General features: G+C 19.6%; 7 protein-coding genes across 7 annotated transcripts; 3 read left to right on the top strand and 4 right to left on the bottom strand.

The window, feature by feature from the left end:
* Positions 1-79: 79 nt before the first annotated feature.
* SRAE_2000207200 (Hypothetical protein) lies at positions 80-612 on the bottom strand (the record flags this gene model as incomplete). Its single annotated transcript, XM_024653098.1, has 2 exons — positions 80-525; positions 567-612. 2 exons carry the CDS (start codon positions 610-612, stop codon positions 80-82), a joined length of 492 nt encoding a protein of 163 aa, XP_024506608.1.
* A 118-nt stretch (positions 613-730) lies between these two features.
* Positions 731-2914, bottom strand: SRAE_2000207100 (Hypothetical protein; the record flags this gene model as incomplete). Its single annotated transcript, XM_024653097.1, has 3 exons — positions 731-2484; positions 2592-2728; positions 2850-2914. 3 exons carry the CDS (start codon positions 2912-2914, stop codon positions 731-733), a joined length of 1956 nt encoding a protein of 651 aa, XP_024506607.1.
* A 1913-nt stretch (positions 2915-4827) lies between these two features.
* Positions 4828-5322, bottom strand: SRAE_2000207000 (Oligosaccharyltransferase complex subunit OSTC; the record flags this gene model as incomplete). Its single annotated transcript, XM_024653095.1, has 2 exons — positions 4828-5193; positions 5242-5322. The coding sequence occupies 2 exons, from the start codon at positions 5320-5322 to the stop codon at positions 4828-4830; spliced, it is 447 nt and encodes a 148-aa protein (XP_024506606.1).
* Positions 5323-6854: 1532 nt separating this feature from the next.
* Positions 6855-7987, top strand: SRAE_2000206900 (AT25873p; the record flags this gene model as incomplete). Its single annotated transcript, XM_024653094.1, has 3 exons — positions 6855-6925; positions 6970-7343; positions 7395-7987. The coding sequence occupies 3 exons, from the start codon at positions 6855-6857 to the stop codon at positions 7985-7987; spliced, it is 1038 nt and encodes a 345-aa protein (XP_024506605.1).
* Positions 7988-8456: 469 nt separating this feature from the next.
* On the bottom strand, positions 8457-8951 carry SRAE_2000206800 (Hypothetical protein; the record flags this gene model as incomplete). The annotated part of the gene is made up of 2 exons (XM_024653093.1): positions 8457-8851; positions 8897-8951. 2 exons carry the CDS (start codon positions 8949-8951, stop codon positions 8457-8459), a joined length of 450 nt encoding a protein of 149 aa, XP_024506604.1.
* Positions 8952-14149: 5198 nt separating this feature from the next.
* On the top strand, positions 14150-14986 carry SRAE_2000206700 (Hypothetical protein; the record flags this gene model as incomplete). Its single annotated transcript, XM_024653092.1, has 1 exon — positions 14150-14986. The coding sequence occupies one exon, from the start codon at positions 14150-14152 to the stop codon at positions 14984-14986; it is 837 nt and encodes a 278-aa protein (XP_024506603.1).
* A 2252-nt stretch (positions 14987-17238) lies between these two features.
* Positions 17239-18396, top strand: SRAE_2000206600 (Dpy-19 family-containing protein; the record flags this gene model as incomplete). Its single annotated transcript, XM_024653091.1, has 1 exon — positions 17239-18396. The coding sequence occupies one exon, from the start codon at positions 17239-17241 to the stop codon at positions 18394-18396; it is 1158 nt and encodes a 385-aa protein (XP_024506602.1).
* Positions 18397-19214: the final 818 nt, after the last annotated feature.

Below are 19214 nucleotides of genomic sequence, written 5' to 3'. Positions count from 1 at the left end.
AAATGATGGAAAAGTGCAAAATATTTCAAAACAAAATTTTCAATAATAATTTATTTTTTGGTAATTAATTTTTAAGTATTTATAAATGTTCATAATTTTTTGATATCAAAAATTTTGATTGTGGTGTGGGCACTCTTGTAAATGTAAAAGGTTGTAGTTTATAGGGGGAGTTATAAAATTTTTTAGATTGATTTGAAGAACTTTTATTATCAATTAAGTTTTTACTTGGTTCAATATAATTTTTTATTCTTTTAACTTTTATTTTTGGTTTGACAATTTTCTTTTTTGTTTTTTTATTTTTAGTTAAATTAAATGATGATTTGTCTTCTTGTTCACTATCAGATATAGAATTTATCCATGATTGGTATGTTTTTTCATTTAACTCCAGTGTACGGCGTAAATGATGAACATGATTATCTGGAAATATTGGATTTGCTCCAATTGTTATATCTTTCCATGGATACATTTTATGTATCAATTCTGTTACAATATCTTGTTTTTCATTTTTAATATTTTCATCTGTTTCTATAAATAATTATTTTTAAAAAGGTGTTTTTATAACTTACTTTTATCATTTTTATTTTCAATATTTTTAGAGACACTTATACCCATATTTTAAATTAGAAAATTTTCTTTACAATAATAATATACATAAATGGAAAATATTTTCATCTGATCATATTTAAAAAAATTTTTTTTTTTATACTTATTACTAAGCAACAATTTTTTTTTACATAATAGCTACTCTTCCAGGTATACGAAGCTTTCTTCCATAATCTCCATGACTATATAATTTGACTAGGCTACCATTATTACTACCATAGTTACTATCATTACTACTACCACTACCTAACAACATATTTGATGTTCTCCTCTCATTCTCTATTATCTTTTCCTGATCATCATTATTTAAAATTTTTACAACTTTATTTTTCATCTCATCATTATATTCACATTTTTTAAAATATTTAATTTTTTTATCTAATATCCAGGCATGTCCTAAGACAAGAATAAGAATAATAAAACATAATGCTAACCATTTAAGTAATTTTTCAAATATCATTTCTTTACCAGTTACTAAAAAATATAAAACTGTACTAAATAAAGTTATTGTAATACAATATATTGATGCAATTATAGTAAATAATGCTTCTGATATAATATGAGGAATAAATAAACATCGAAGACTTGGATAATTTAAAATAAGTCCAATTAAAAAGAATATTAATGTTGATAGTTGTCCAAGACACCAAAATGCTAATAATGTACGTAAAATACAAGTTGTATTTGATGAGAAACGACTTAATTCTGTGGTAAAATTACTAGGAGATTGTATATTATTATTTATCATTGTATTAATTGTTGTTGATACAACAAAAGCATCAATAATTTCTTTTTCTTCTTTTTCATTATGATAATAATCTTTATTATCAAAATACGTTATTGGAGATATTGGTGTAAAATAATTTGATGGAACTTCTTCAAATCTTTGTTCTTCCTCTTCTTTATTATAAGATTCTTTTGGTAAATTATTTTCCATTAAATTATTAATCTTTTTATCATTTATAGTTTCCTCTTCATGATTTCCTGTGGGAGGTATATCATTAGTACCGATATAGTTAAAATTATCCTCATTTTTGTTGTGTTTAATAATTTCTTTATCATTCTCAGAATAAGAACCAAATAATAATCCCAATGGATTTTTATCATAATTATTTTCATTTCCTTTAACATTACTTCCCTCGTCCACATTATTAACAATTACGTCATTCAATACCTTTCTTCCGGTATCTTGTAACTGACTTTGAATATTATGTGTATTATCATTATCATTTTTAATTTCAACATTATGATTATTAATATAATCATTAGGATGCTCTTTATCAGGTGCAACATCTTCCAAATCTATTTTTGGTTTTTTTTTAGCTACTTTTACTTTAACAGCTCTTATTTCACCTTTATTAGTAAATTTTGGATCATTTGGATTAACAATACCATGAAGCCATACATTAACTTTTCCATTTAAAGTACTTTCTTTTTTTGTTGAAGTATAATGGTCTTTCAAATTTTTACTATTAGCTCCTGTCAGTAGGTGGTATCTTCTTTGAATAGGACGACGTTTATTTTCACCAATATTTGTTGAATTATTATTATTATTATTATTTGAAATATTTGGTAATGGTGTTGTTATACGTACACGAATTTTTTTTCTTCCAACTAATATACCTCTAGAATTTTTATCGCCTGGAAGGTTATTCAAATTAGCTTCATCAGCTTTTTTATAAACAACTATTTTTCTTTTTCTTGAAATAACTTTTACAAGTGTACCATTTGGTAATGTTATAATTTCTGGTTCTTTAGTTGTTTCATCAATTATACTACGTGATGCTCTATTTAAACTTCCTGATTCCATTGAAATAGGATAGGGATTTGACATTGAAGAAGATAATTGAGATGAACATGAATGATCAAATCTTATAGCTTCTAAAAATAAATAAATAAAAATATACAATTACAAATATATTATATAATTATTTTAATATTTAAAAGTATGAATAAATTAAAGTAAAAAAAAAGTAAAATAAAATTACCATGAAGAATCCAAAGTAGTACGATACAAATTTGAATAATAACAATAATAAGTAAAATATTTCTCTCCGCCCATCTTTCACTTTTTTTCTTATAATTGGTGCTTTCAATTACTTTATTGTGTCTTTCAAGAAATGGTCTAAAATAAAAGAAAAAAAAATATACAATACTAGTACTATAATAATTTAAAGTCTTTGTTTACAATATTCAAAAAAAAAAGTTATTTAATATATTATATTTTAATAAATATATCAACTTACTCTCCTTCTCTAAAATCATCATTATAATGTAATTGACATTTAATTGTAGATTTTGAAAAATCCATATAAACTAAAATTTACAAAAAAGGAATTAACATAAAAAAAAAAATTTATAATATGTAGATTAAAAATGAACTTTTGAGAATACTTAAACTTTGAAATACGATATATCTATAAAAATAAAAATATAATAATTGCTTTAATATTAAAAGAAAAAAAAAATATTTTCTTTTTCTAAAGTTATTTATGTGTAAATGTTATAAAAATAAAAAGGTAAAAAAAAAAAAACTTCTTGAAATTTTAAATAAATGCATCTGTCTTCCATTATTCTAAATAATACTTATAAAATACAATACAGAAGAAGTCATAACAAACTTTTATATTCACAACAAAAGACTGAAACGTCAGGTTTATATTTGAATAAATTTAAAGAATTAGTAACTTCTTTGAACCATAATAGAAGAAAATAATTATTATAAATAATATGTAAAAATATTTACTACATTGGTTCATTAATTTTATATAGATTTTTAGTTAAAATTATTTTTATAATAAGAAAAATTAATTCTTAAAAATAATGATAAGTTAGTGAGGGTAAAATTTTTATTCCCATAATCAAAATCATTCAAGTGATAGATTTCTTTTAAATATTAATAATTATCATTATAATGGTTTAGAGAACTTTTGAAATTTGCTTAACTATTAACTTATAAAAATAAAGATAAAAATGTTTTTTTTTTATATTACAGACTATATAAAGAAAAAATTAAAAAAAAAAAAGAAATAATTTTCTCTCTTTTAAAATAATAAAAAGGAAGTTTAATAATGTACCAAAGAAAGGCAAAAAAAAACTTTTATCATATAAAATTAGAAAAAGAAAATTATTTATACACTATATATTTATGTTCTAAAATATTTAATAAAAATAGATTTTTTGACATTTTTCTTGTTTTATCTTCAATTTGTAAAAAGAAATTAGTTCATAAAAATAAAAAAAAAAAAAATAATTTCAACATATATTTAAAATAATATTTATGAGAATGGAGGAGAGTTATAAATAAAAATGAAAACTTCTTGAAGTCACTTTTGCTGCCCTTTAATATCTGAAGTCAGTTTATTTTTAAAATATATAATATATATTTATATACATATAAGTATTAGATATTAGAAAAGCCAGGAAATAATAAAAATGGTAAGAATGATAAACTTTTTAATGGTATGATATATATATATAATCTACAATTACAAGAATATTTGATTTTGGTTTCTGTTTTCTATCAATTATCTATTCTTTTTATTTTATAAAAAAAAAAGAAATTTTTCTTTACAATAATAAAATTAACAATCATTTTTAGAAGATAGTTTTTAGAGATTATTCAAATTGAAATGTTTAGAAGATATCATTACTTTATATATAAAATACTATAAAAATGCTAAACATTTATATAATTATTTATTAACAAAATACCAAATTTCTCTTATTTTTATTAATATATATTGATAATGTATATTTAAGCATAATATTTCAATTTTCATTGTAATTTTTCATTATATATAGGGTGGAGTTTTCTTTCCGCTTATTATTTTAGTTTTTATATAGATAAATTTTTTATTATTGCGCGGAAATTGAATAAAATCTTGCTCAATTAGTTTCTACAAACTAAATATACAAAGTGAAAAAGAGAGATAATGTTTTGTTTTACATAAAATATATATATCTCTATATTTTTAACACATCATATTATTTATTTATCATTCTAATTGTAATACTATTACCAAACAACTGTTACAAAATTACTATTTTATTTCTTTGGCATACCACAATTTTTAACAATAAACACATTAATTTCCGTTTCACTTCTCAAAAATTTTATTACCTTAACTTTAAAACAACAAATTTTATTGCTAAACAATTAGTACACTTATAACCAGAGTACAAAATTTAATATCAATTATAAAAAATTAATAATAATTTTGACTAGTGCATATATGATGGCATCTTCATAAACATAAATGACCTTAAAGCAAGAAATGATATTACCATACTACTTGCCCCAGCAGAACCTAAAATAATTTTTGTTCTGGTGTTTTTTGCTTCATGAAATTTATCTAATAATATAAATCCACCTGCACCAATAATATACATAAAACTAGCTAACATTCCCTCAAAACCATATTGAGCATTTAAACGATTTGGCATTATAACAACTGGTTTATATCCACCTTTTCCATCTGGAGCTGATCCAATACTTGGAATATCATTTAAAATATTAAATACTGTTCCAGCTGTCATTATAAAATATATGATCATAACACATAAAAATGTTTCCATAGGTTTAAGAAGCTTAAATAATAAACTAATTATTTTAATAAATATTTAAAAAAAACATACTCTTATATATGATGGAATACTTAATTTTATTCTTGGTGGATCTACAACCTTAAAAATAGTATTTTCCAAAAAAGAATCCATTGTTATTAAAAATAAAATGTCACTATATTAAATTTAACTCTTTTTTTTTCTATATTTATTTAAGGAACTTTTCCTATATATAGCAACTTAATATGGTAGTAGAAAGTGATGAACAAGCCACGTTAACAACACTCTCAATAGGAATATATTTTTGGAGAAGTATGCTTTAACCGGGAGATACACCTAAATATGTTAAACTTTATTTATAAACCAATATAAAAACATTTTTTTACATATTTTATTAAAAAAAATTTTTTTTTTTTTTTTACATTTCTAATTGTTATAAAAATAATCTTCTAGACATCAAATAATAATCCTGAAAAAATTCTTATTTATTTAAAAAAACAGCCTTCTGTTTTTTTTTTTTTTTTAAATTATTTAAAAAGACTGACATTTCTATCACGTGATGATTATGAAAAATATATTTTGTAATTAGTTTATTTAAATAGACAACAGGAAAAAAGTCTAAAATAAATGAGAAATAACAATAAAGTTTTGTTTAAAATATAATTTTGTAATATATTTGAAAAAACTATCATAATATGTTTTTAATAGAAATGTCGTCATTTGTTATTAAAAAAATGTAATCAGTTTCTCAGAAAAATGAGTACACTTGAAAAGGATTATCTTTTAAATATTTTGTCAAGTGATTATTTTCTATATTTCAAAATTTTTATCACATATACAAAGGTCGTAGTAAGAGTACTATTCTCTAATCAAATCATGTTTATAAATAGACTAAAAATTATACAACTTGATATCTTTATCAAATACATTGTAAAATAATTATTTTATAATTGTAATATAATCACTTTTCTGAAGTAATTTTTTATATAAGTTACATATCACTGTTTTAATAGAAAAATTTGTAATCGATTTAATTTATTTTCATATTAATCATCTATATTTCTATGTTGATAGATTTTAATTTATAATATTTTTTTTTGAGATACTGTGATCTATAGCAAAAATATATTGTAAATTTGTTTGTTTTTAAGAAATATTTTATAATAGTGAAGTAATATATTGATGTCTTATCAATCAACTATATTTTCTTTTAATTTTCTTTCTAGAATTAGTTAAAAAAATTTAAAATTAAATTATTTATTTTATCTTAAATTAATTATAACTTACATTTGATATGAAAATTGCGATATTATTATACTATTTTTTTAAAAACATCATTAAATAATTTTTAAAAAAAGATATATTGAAATTCTTAAAATAAATATTTGTTTTTATAACAAATAATATATATAATATATTTTTATAATCTATTATTAAAAAGTTGGTTTCATATCTTTCACCTCTATTTAGTATATCTTTAATTTTTGAAATTATATTTTATACACATAAAAATGAAAAAGATATAACTTAGATACATTTTATCAATATCAAATAACAAAAATAGTTTTAATAAGTAAAATTGTTAAATTCCTGGAAAATATGCATTTCAATTTAAACTTTGTTCACATATTTTAAAACATTTAATTAGGCATACTATTTTTATTCATTCAATTTCATTTTTTTAGATGCTTGATAAAAACAGTAAAAATGAATCTTTAAATACCACCACTAATGACGAGCCATTTTATTTCTTTAGGCAAGTTTAAAAGTAACCACTTTTCTATAAATGGTTATTTTTAGAGCTTTAAGATATGTTAAAAATACTTATGAAGAGTTAGTAAAAGCAGAAAAAAAATTATTTGGTGAATCATTATATTCAAAGTTGATTCAAAAATATGTTCCAGTTACAATGGAAAATGGTCATATTCATACGATAACTTTAATAGATGAAGATGTTAAATATAAAAGTGACATTCCATTAGTTTTAGTTCATGGATTTGCTGCAGGAGTAGCATTATGGAGTAAAAATTTGGAACAGTTTGCTAAAAAAAGAATTGTTAATGCTTTTGATTTACTAGGTTTTGGTAGATCTTCTAGACCAGTTTTTGATACAGATGCAACATTAGCTGAATTAGAGTATGTTCAAAGTATTGAAGATTGGAGAAAAAATATGGGTATTGAAAAAATGATTCTTGTAGGGCATTCATTTGGTGCTTTTCTTTCAGCATCATATGCTTTAGAACACCCTTCAAGAGTTAGACATTTAGTATTACTTGATCCATGGGGATTTTCAGAAAAACCACCAAAATCTGAAAGACATATCAGTGTTCCATCATGGATGAAAGCAGTTGGTACGGTGTTATCATTATTTAATCCATTATCTACTTTACGAGCATCTGGAGGTTTAGGACCATATTTAGTAGAAAAAATTAGACCAGATTTAGGTTTAAGATATGGAACTGATGATCCTCATAGTATTTATGATTATATTTATCAATGTAATGCTAAAGAACCAACCGGTGAAATTGCCTTTAAAAATATGATGTCAAGTTTTGCTTGGGCTAAACGTCCTATGATACATAGATTTGAAAATTTAGATTCTAATGTACCTGTAACATTTATATATGGAAGTAAAAGTTGGATAGATCCAGCTTCAGCATATGAAATTCAAAGTAATAGATCAAAATCATACACTGATGTAATAATTATTAATAATGCTGGTCATCATGTTTATGTTGATAATGTTACTGAATTTAACGACACAATAATGGATGTATTAGATATTATACAAAGAAATAAGGATATTCATAGTAATTAATTATTTTTATTATTACTTTATTTCATAAATAAATATTTTATGAATAAAAAAAGAGGTACCATTCAATGTTAATAGGACCATTTTTTTTTTCTTGAAAAACATCATACAAAAAAATCTTTTATAGAAAAAAGTACATTTATTATCAAAATAGTTTAAATGTCAAATTTTTAATTATTTATACTGCAAATTATCACTTATTTGGCTTTTGCCTACTTGTTCATCATAATGAATTTTTAATTTTTTAAATAAATTTAAGTTTATTCTTTTAATTTGTTAAGTTTTTATAAAAAAAAAAATTGTTATTACTGTGTTTCAACGATCTACCAGAAAAAAAAAATTATCAAAAAAAGTATTTATTATTATTAACTAAGACAAGTTATACAATACAAAAAAAAAATAATACATAAAGAAAGTTATAGTATATATCAATTGAGATACATATAATTTTCATAAGATCAAAATAAATAGTTTATGATTTTTTTTTTGCTTGCCCCCATTGATTTGATATACATCCCATACTTAGAAGGCAATTATCACTATTCATTGTTGTTGTTCCTTTCATTTTTAGAAGACTTTGATATTTATTTAATGGTGTGGTACGATAACCAGCACTACCAAAATTAACATGTCTTGTATTTGGTACAACTTCAGGTGACATCATAGTTGCTCCAAACATATTATTATTTGATGTTAATCCATTTGTATTAACTGAATTCATCATTCCATTTGAATACATATTATTCATTCCTTCATTAAACATCCCATTTTGATAAAAAGGCCATGAATTGTATAAATTTTTATAGTCAAAGAAAGGAGAATTCATTCCACCATAGTTTCCAAACATACTAGCATATGGATTATAACCTAAAAATTAATTTTAACTAATTTTTTTTTTAATTTTAAATATACCTCCAAACATGCCTCCATAATTCATACCATTACCATAAAGCATAGAATAATCCATTAACTGTCCATATACAATAATATTTAAAATAAAAATATAGTAAAATATTTTGACAAACATTTTTAAAAATAAAATTAAAAGTGATCAAACTTTCCTTTTCATAACAAATTTATTTAAAGGTAAACGTGAACCTCATGAAATAGTATATTCTTAAGATACAATAAAATCACTCATTCTCAAGGATCATTTACTTATTTTCGTGACTTATTATTATTCAATTTTAATGTAAAATACGTCAAATCACCAATACATTTTTGTACCTTTTTTAGGTAATTTATGAATATATATTAAAAGTGAAAATATTACTATAAAAATTATTAATTATAAGTAAACTTTTTTTTAAGAATATTAATTGATATTAATTTATATAATACAAGATCAAATTTAATTAAAATATTAAAAAGTTCATATTAAAAAATATTTTAAAATATACTTTACTTTTTATAAATCATTTTTTACTATACGTTTTTATTCAAAAAAAGTTAAAAAGAAACTAAGCATATTACATTTCATGGTTATATGAATTTGTTACCTCAATTTTATAAACATGTTTTTAAAAATTCTTTGAATTAACATTTTTTATTATATCACAAATAAGGAATCCACTATTTTTAAATAAGATTTAACTTAATCAATTTATTCTTCAAGATTCATCTTAAGTTGTTTTTGTAATTTTCCATATCTTATTCTCTTATTAAAAAAATTCTCTAAAATTTATAACAAAAACATTGTTTTGTTCCTAAATTCAGAAAAAAAAAATGTTTCGATGACAAATTAATAAAAATAATGTTTACAATTTATTATGCCAAAGAAATTTACCAAGAAAAGTATATCATAACATTAATATTTTAATTAATTTTTAAATAAAATATTCAATACCTCAACTTATGTCATTTTTTTTAACTTTACATCCATCTTTCAAATATCAATTATTTAAAAATATGTAAATATGATTAAAAGTTATATTATTTTGTAATCCAAATGAGTAAACCTATTTCTACAAGTAACTAGACATTCATACTAGAAAAAAAGAAACATACTTTTAGGTGACACTTAAAATTTATCAAAAAGTTAACTGAATTAAAGATACATGTTTAAAGCCTATCCTGTTATTCTTTTATGTGTAAACTTTATAAAATAAATAAATGTCAAAAATATTTATTTAATAAATATAATACTTTTTAATAAAACTTGTTGAAAATATATAATATATTTAATTAAATATAGATAAATTTTATTTAAAAAAAAAGTTTATTATTGCTTTGTTTATTTGTTTTTTTTTTAAATATCAAATTTTTTTGATTAACATTAATTGACAATTTAAAAAAAAAAGTCAAATTATGATCAATCAACATTTTTAATTGTGAAATGGAATTAAATTTTTGTTTTTACCTCAAAAAGAGTTTATGACAATTTTTGTGTGAGGAAAATTAACTACCTTATTATTATATACCAAAATATATTTAGATCTTTTTCAGGGAAACTACAAATAATTTCATCTGATTTTTACAATTTTAATCAAATAGAAGAAAACTTTTAATATGACATGAATACACATATTTATGAAGGCATTTGATGAGTTTCAGAATATTTTAAAATATGCAAATGTTATCATTTATTAGTGTAATGTTACCAGAGATACTTTTAATAATGTGTAATATAAAAATTTAATTTTTTTTTTCATTTAAAAAAGTTGTTTTTCCTAAACATTATCATATTTAAATAATATATTCTGATTTTTATCTCATATTCTTGTAAACAGTTTCACTTTGATAAAAATACTATAAATTTTATTTTACGATAAAACTTAAGATAAAAGATGTTTTGAGAAAAATTCTTTGTTTATAAAAATGAATAAAATAATCTTGATATTCATAATTTTTAAACTTTTCAACCATCATTATATATTTTATTTTCACAATACTTATGATAGAAATATTTTTTTACAATTTAAAATAGATTAATACCTGTTATTAAGAATGAAAATTACCTAAAACTTTCATCAAAAGGTTTTACTGATATTAAAGATAGAAATTTTTTTCTTCTACATGATTTATTCATTCATTTACCCAACTTAAATTCATTCGTTACCTCAAAGATGTAGGAAATAAATCAGAAAAATAATAAATGTCAAATTATTATAACAAAATAAAATTTATTTAACCTTTTATTATACTTATGAGTTATAAAAGTAGTCTGAATAATAAAAAAAATTTCTAAATGGCAGGTGGTGGAATGATGATAATATTAAAAATGATTTGTAAAAAATTGAAATTTTTAAAATGATATATTTATCTGGAGAAAGGTTTTTTTTTAACAAATGTCAACATTATAATTTAAATGTACTTTTTAATTTGTAAATTTTATTACATTTTTAACATTTTGATTAAATAGATGTTTTAAAAAAAAAAGTCAATTTATCATAATTTTGATCTTTTTATTGTTGTCAATTAATATTAATTAACAACATTTGATTTTAATGAAGAAAGAAACAAAGTATGAAAATTTTTTTTGTAATGAAATATTTTGATACTTAATTAAATTAATTTTATTTAAAACTTTTTCTTTGACAATTTCTATAGAAACTTTTCAATACACATCATGAAATAAATTTACGTGTTAGAAAATAAAAGATAATTTTATTTCAAGTATCATAAATGTTTCAAGTTTTAATAAAAGACTTCTTCCTACAACAATAGGACCATTTATTGTTGTTACTAGTTAAAAGAATTTCTCTATTTGTCATATAAAATTAACCCATAACAAGTGATAATTTTCTTGTTTTACCAAAAACTATCACAATAAATTTTTCACCTATTGTTATTTTAGATTTTAATAATCAGGTGAAACAATTTTTTAAAATTGTTTATAGATATGAAATAACCTTTCAAACTATGAATAATTATTATCACATTTTTAAACTATCTCTATAAACAATATTGTATAATTTAAACATATCTATGATTATCCTATAATATTTTCCAGTATTAAAAGATACTTTTAAAATGTTTATTTTTTTTATTTATTTTATATTAATAAAAAATAAAATAATTTTTATAATATAGATATTTATCAAAATAAAATTATCACCATTCTTTAATAATATTTATTATTACAAAGTTTTTTTAAAGCAAAAATACAATATAAAAATGAGATAATATACATTAAACTTAAATTATTAATATTGTTAAAAAAACAAAATAATTTATTATAATAAAAGTATACCTGTTTTTAAATATATTTTAAATTTGATATAATTCAATTTGTATGTTGTTAATGTGTAAACACAAAAATGTATTTTTTCAAAATTACAAAATTTAATTATAAAAGAAATTATTTTAATTCTTCAAATAAATATGATTTAAAATTTTGATAAGAAACACATATTTAATATGAAATATAATAACATTTAAAACTTTAAATTTATTTTAAAATTCTAAGAGCAACTTTTTTTTCTTGGGTCGTCAAACTGTAGATATTATTACTTCTGCCATCTGTTTTAAGAAAGTTTTATTATGGCTTTACAATTTCTGGCATAAGTATCTTTTAAATAATCTTCAAAACATTTTTATTACCTATTTATATATTCTGGTAGCTATTTTTTTTTTCTTTTTTTTTTGATTATTTTATTTATGCATGAATTATAGTGTAATTTTAAAAGTTGTTAACTAAGCTTTTCTTTTACATCCCTTCATTTTAGTATAATAAATTGAGATGACTTTCTAAAATTTTTGTCTCCTTTTACTAACTATCCATTACATAATTTTTCATATAATAATATGACTACGTTAATATTTCTAAAATTGCTTTTACATATTCTTAATGTAACAAATTTCTTATTTGACCAACTGTATAGTAGTGTCAATCTTTATCTTTACTAATGAACAAACTGAATCATCTTAAAGATATTCCTTTCTTAATTATATTATTTTTAACTAACGATCTTAAAATAGTTTTTGGGTAGTCAAAAAGATTAATAAAGTGGTAACTTATATTTATATGGGTTACTAAATAATATTTTTCATATAATTTAAGATAATAAAATACATTTAAAAGATTGGTTTTTTTTAAAATTATATTATATATATACACTAATCTTAATTTATACATCCTGATTCAAATTTATATTTTTTTATTTTAATTTAACTTTAAATATGTAAATATATTTAAAATTTTGTTACTTATCATTTCCTTTTATGGGATAAATTTTTAATTTATTATAATTTAATTGATCATCTCACAAATATTGAGTGATGTTTTTTAAATAACAAATAATACCATATCTATTTAATATCATTTTTTTTTAAACTTAAATAAAATAATTTTCTTTTATATGTAAAAGCTTATGTTTAAAGAAATGGTTAAGTTTATAAAACTTAAAAATAGACTTTTTTTTGTCATTAATAACTTAGAATATGACAAAATAAATGTATTATTTATTATATAAATAGTATAAAAGTAAAAAGAAATAGAAAGAAAAAAATTAATTTATTTTAAAAATTTTTATACTATACCAATACTTCATTTAACCAAGTAAGTTTTATTTTTTTCACTTTTGTTTTATTTAAAGAAAATATATAATTTTAATTTGTTTTTGCAACATAATTATTATGTCAAAACTTGACCATATTTTTTTTAATATGATACTTAAAAACAAGATAATTTTTAATATTATTAATAATAATATAAACAAAAAAGTATTGTTAAATTTCTTTTTTATCAATACAATTATAGTTTAAAATTTTGTATTTTAAATATAACATTTTACACCATCTATTTTTATATTTATTCTTTTTCATTTGTTTTAACAATAATCTTAAGCATGTCAAAAAAAAAAACATTCATTCTACAACTAGTCTTAATAGATAGATTAAAAATTAACTTTAATGCTTTTGTAAAAAAAAAAAAACTTAAAAACATTTTTGATAAAAGTTATAATAAATATAAATAATAATTATAACTTAATAATTTAAAGTATAATTAAAACTTGTTTTATATATAATCAACATCATTCTACCTTATATATTAAATATTAATATCTAATAAAAGATGTAAAATATTTCTTAAAAAATAAATGTATAAATTTCCATATGTTTTTTTTTTCTTATTTGAATAATGTTACATTTAATTTTATTAAAATTTTTATTATGATAATAAAATAGTTTTCTGATTATATAAATTTTATATATATATATATTATGAATCAAACTAACAATAATGTTACATTAAATGATAATACTACTATACTATTACTAAAAAATGATAGTAGTATTAATGATAAAGATAATTTAAAAAAATTTGCCCAATTTTATGGTAAAATATCAAGTATAGTTATATCTATAATAACAATATTAATTGTCTTTGTATGTTATTATATTAGTCAAAAAAAAAAAGAGGCAACATATTATGGGGTTGAGGATAAATTAGATAAAAATTTTTTTGCCAAAAATCCTAAATTTATTAAACAAAAAGAGGAAATGGAAATTTGTCATGTTCAAAATGATTCAAATATGAGTTTAAAAAAGAGTGGTAATAATAATTTTGAGGGTTCAATTAAAATTGTCCAAATAAAACATCCTACCTCTGTTGTGATACACTCAAAGACAATTATTGATGAGGGTTGCCTACCTCTAAAAAAAGGTCGAAGGATTGTTTTATTGTCTAATGAGGATGTACAAACAAAAATTGAGGCAATAATTGAACTTGATAATATAAAAAATGGTCGTGAGGTTCTTGAAAGTGTTCAAAGAAGAATATCTGATAAAATTCAAAAAATGTCAAATAATAGTAAAAAAAATTGTTATATTTCAAAGATTTGTGGTATAATTGCAATGGATACAAGGCATTCCCTGGAACAATTATCTGAAGATCTTTGGGTTGTTTATGGTAGTAAAGATGACAACACTTTTGTCACATCTGGTCTTCATAATATTTTTGAAAATGCCAATTCAATGAGTTTATGTTTAAGGGTACAAATTATTTTACCTGTTAAATGTAAACTTTTAGCTTTTAAAATTGATAGAAATGTTTCCTAATATTACAGTATAATTTTAGTTAAATTACATTTTTTTTTTAATATTAAATTAATTTGATAAAAAAAAAACTATTTAATATTATAAAAAGTTTTTCTAAGAATGAAATCATAAAAAAATTTTTTATTTTTTTTCCACTTATATATATACTTAATTTAAAATTGTAATTTTAAATTTAAAAAGGATAAACAATAATTATTTATATGTTTTATTTATTTTTTTTTTTTTATTCTTTATGTCATATATATATTAGTAGTTATATACGAATAATTAAATAAGATGTTTAATTTTTGATTTGTTACTAGCAAAATATATAATATTTAGTTAAGGTTTTTTTTTTTTTAAAAAAAAATAATAAAATACTTAATTATTTTACAAACATTAGATTTTATAGATATTAAATAATTTAAAATGTAGATTGATAATATACAAATAGTACATTTTATTATACTTCTAATTCTAAGTAACATTTAAATATTTTATATTTTTATGAAAGAATATATTTTTAATGAGATGCTTACAAAGTTCTTTTTCCATTTAATGTTATTGGTATAATTAATAAAATAATTTGAAATATAAAAGTGTAATGATGTTTGTATTTTAGATATTTTTTTTAAAAATAGTATATTTAGAATGTTTAAAAAAAATATTTTTTGATTACTTTTTAAAATTATATTTAGCAAATTGTTACGTATTTTGTGTTATATTATAAACATTTTTAATCATACTACATAGGACATGCATCAATAAATAATTTTTAAACATATATACTATATATATATATATATATATTTCTGGATATAATAGAAAAAAAAATTTTTTTTTCTGATGTATATCTATAATCCTATATATATATCTACTGAATATTATTACTAACCACTTTTTAATAAATTATATAAAAGAACATCTAGGTTTTTCTTGATTGACATATATAATACTTGAACTATTTAATTAAACCTATAGATGGATAAAAAAAAAAGTTTTCTTATAAACGTTTGTTTAACATTTAAAGAAACTGTCCTTCTGTGAGATGATTGCGCACCTGTATATTGTTATTTATTTTCTTACCTATATATATATATCGAATAATATAATGATGTGATGTATTATAAATCGAAAAATTTTAAAGGTGAATATAATTTCGACCATCAATGATTATAATATACAGTTGTCAAATTTACTAATATCTTTTATTTCTTTTAAATATTATCCATCATTTCTACTTAATTTTTTAAAAAGTATTCTACTATTATATTAAATAAAATATTACTAATATTTATATATTATTGTTTTTTTTAACTTAAAATATTACTTTATATAATAACATTTTATTATATATATATATAATATTGTATTGTATGATATATTTGTGAAATTATATATATTATCAAAAAAAAAAAAAAATGAAAAATAGAAGAGCAAATTTGGTTCAAAGTGATGTGGAAGTTAACAATAAAACTAATATATTTTTTCTTATCAAAGTATGTAACAATGCTTTTGGTTATATTCTAGGAATATCAGTAGGATTAATTTTTGCCTACTATATTTATTCAATTCATGAAAGTCAACTATGGTTTTCTAATATAACTAAATTAGAACAAGAGATATCTTTACGTACTGAAAGTGGTTTATATTATTCATACTATAAAGAAATTTTACAAAAAAAAAATTTAATTAATGGAATATTTTCATTAACAAATGAAACAAAAACAGAATGGCCACGTTCAATAAATATATTACAACGTTTTAATATTTATCAAGAAATTTTATTAGCTTCCATATACACTATATATAATTTTAATCTTTCTCCAATGCTTTTCTATGTCTATTCATGTTTTTTCTTCTCTGGTCTTCAAATATTTGCTGTATTTTATTTATCTTGGGTTATATCCAAAAATTACACCCATTCAATACTCTCATCTGCATGGTTATTCTATAATCTTGATGACTCTACTAGAGCATTCTTTACTGTTAATTTAAGAGAAATATTTTCTCTTCCATTTCTATTTTTATCAACATCATTTTTAATACAATATTTAAAATTTAAAAAAATTTATTATGCCTTCTTTTATACAATATCAATTTTTTTATTTTCACTTTTTTGGCAATTTAATCAATTTTTATTAATATTTCAATCATTAACACTTTTAATAATATTATTAATAGATAAAAAATATAAAAATGAAATTAAAATAATATTATATTTACAATCATTATCCTTTATCTTAACAATTATTGTACAATTTTTTCAAAAAATGCTTATTGGTAGTATATCAATGTCATTAAATATATCTATATTATTAATTATTTATATATATGATAAAATTAAATATAAATATAAAAATCATCTCATATCAGTAGGCTTTTGTTTTATATCTATAATTTTTGTTACATTTTTTATTAATGGTTTGGTTAAATATGGATTAAATATAACGGAAGATACACATATATGGACATTTGTTAAAGCTAAATTAGGATTTTCATATGAAGATGTTACATTTGAGACAGCATTATATCTTTGTCATGGAGCATTTGCTAATTTAGATAAAGAATTTTTTGATAGAACAATAAAAAGTGGTATTATGCCATTATATATATTATCAATAATTATTGAAATATATATATTAATTAATAATTTTATTAAAAATAATAATTATATTAATAATAATAATATTGGAAGAATATTTTTAATTATACAATCTATACCAACAGCAATTATGGCATTAACAACACTTCGTATGAAATATATATGGTTTCCACAGATAGCTATTATAAGTAGTGATAGTTTTAAAAAAATTATACCATATATGGGAAAAATATCTACACATATAATTATTTTATCTATAGCTGGAGGTTTATTTTATTTACAATATCAAACATATGAAAGGCAAATGAATAATTTACAAGAATTTTATGATCCAGATACTGTAGATTTAATGTTATGGATTGGAACAACAAAAAGAGTATCATCATTTACTGGTAGTATGCAATTAATGGCAGGTGTTAAAGCATGTGTTGGAAGAAATATATTAAATCATCCACATTTTGAAGATAAATGGATAAGAGAAAGAACAAAAAAATTATATAGTATATATGGAAGATATAGTATTAAAAAAGTACATAAAATTATGATAGAGGAGAAGGCTGATTATATAATAATTGAAGATTCTATATGTTTTGCAGAATCAACAGGTTGTTCAACAAATGATATTGTTGATATGTCAGGAGGAATATTACCTGATAATGGTATAAAAAAATTTGGTAAAAATGCTAAAATATTTAAAAAACATAAAAGATTTTGTGAGGCTGTATCAAATCAAAATTCAACAGATGTAACAAATTATTTTTACTTAGAATTTTCTAATCCAACATTTAAAGTATATAAAGTTATACCTATGGATGATTATTATTAAAACACAAATATTATTAATATAATGAAAATACTAATAATTTTTATTTTCAATTTAACAATCATAACTATAAAAGATGAAACATTATTCTTATCACAATACTTTTTTTTTTATCCTTTATAATGACTTTTTTAACTATTAGTATTACAAAATATTGTCATGCTTTTAATTTTCTATCATCATCTTTAATATTAATAACTGATACTATAATATTTTATTATTTAAATATACTTACTATCGTTTTTAAATATTACATCCTAATGAAATTTTTATATAATATTATAATTATTTAATTTTTATTATAATAATTTTTCTTTTTTTTTATAACATAAAACTATTTATTTTAAAAAAAATATATTTTATTTTAATAATAATAATTATTGTTTCCTAACATATATTAGAAAATAATTATTATAATATTGTATAAAACTATCTTTATTTAATTAATATTCATTTAACAAAATAAAAAAATAAATACTAGCTAATTTTCAAATATTTACTATCAAAATGTTTTTGATATTATATATAAAAGGCGATATTTTATGATAACGTCATGCCAAAATAAATGCATATTTCAATAGAATGTAATTTTTATTTTCCATGTTTATATTTCTCTACATCTATATATAATATTATATATATTTCATTTTTATTCTATATATAGCAGATATGCTAACATTTTATATATTAAATTCTATTTATTATTATTTTTTTTATTTTTTTCCAATATATTTTTCTTATTTTATTAATTAAATTTTATAATTTTTATATATTTCGTGAAATTAATATTATGATGATATTTTATTTAATATATTTTTAAT

The sequence above is a fragment of the Strongyloides ratti genome, assembly GCF_001040885.1.
Source record: "Strongyloides ratti genome assembly S_ratti_ED321, chromosome : 2".
In the NCBI taxonomy this organism is placed as follows: Eukaryota; Metazoa; Nematoda; class Chromadorea; order Rhabditida; family Strongyloididae; genus Strongyloides; species Strongyloides ratti.
The sequence above is the reverse complement of the archived record's forward strand: the minus strand, read 5'-3'. Positions and strand labels throughout refer to the sequence as shown.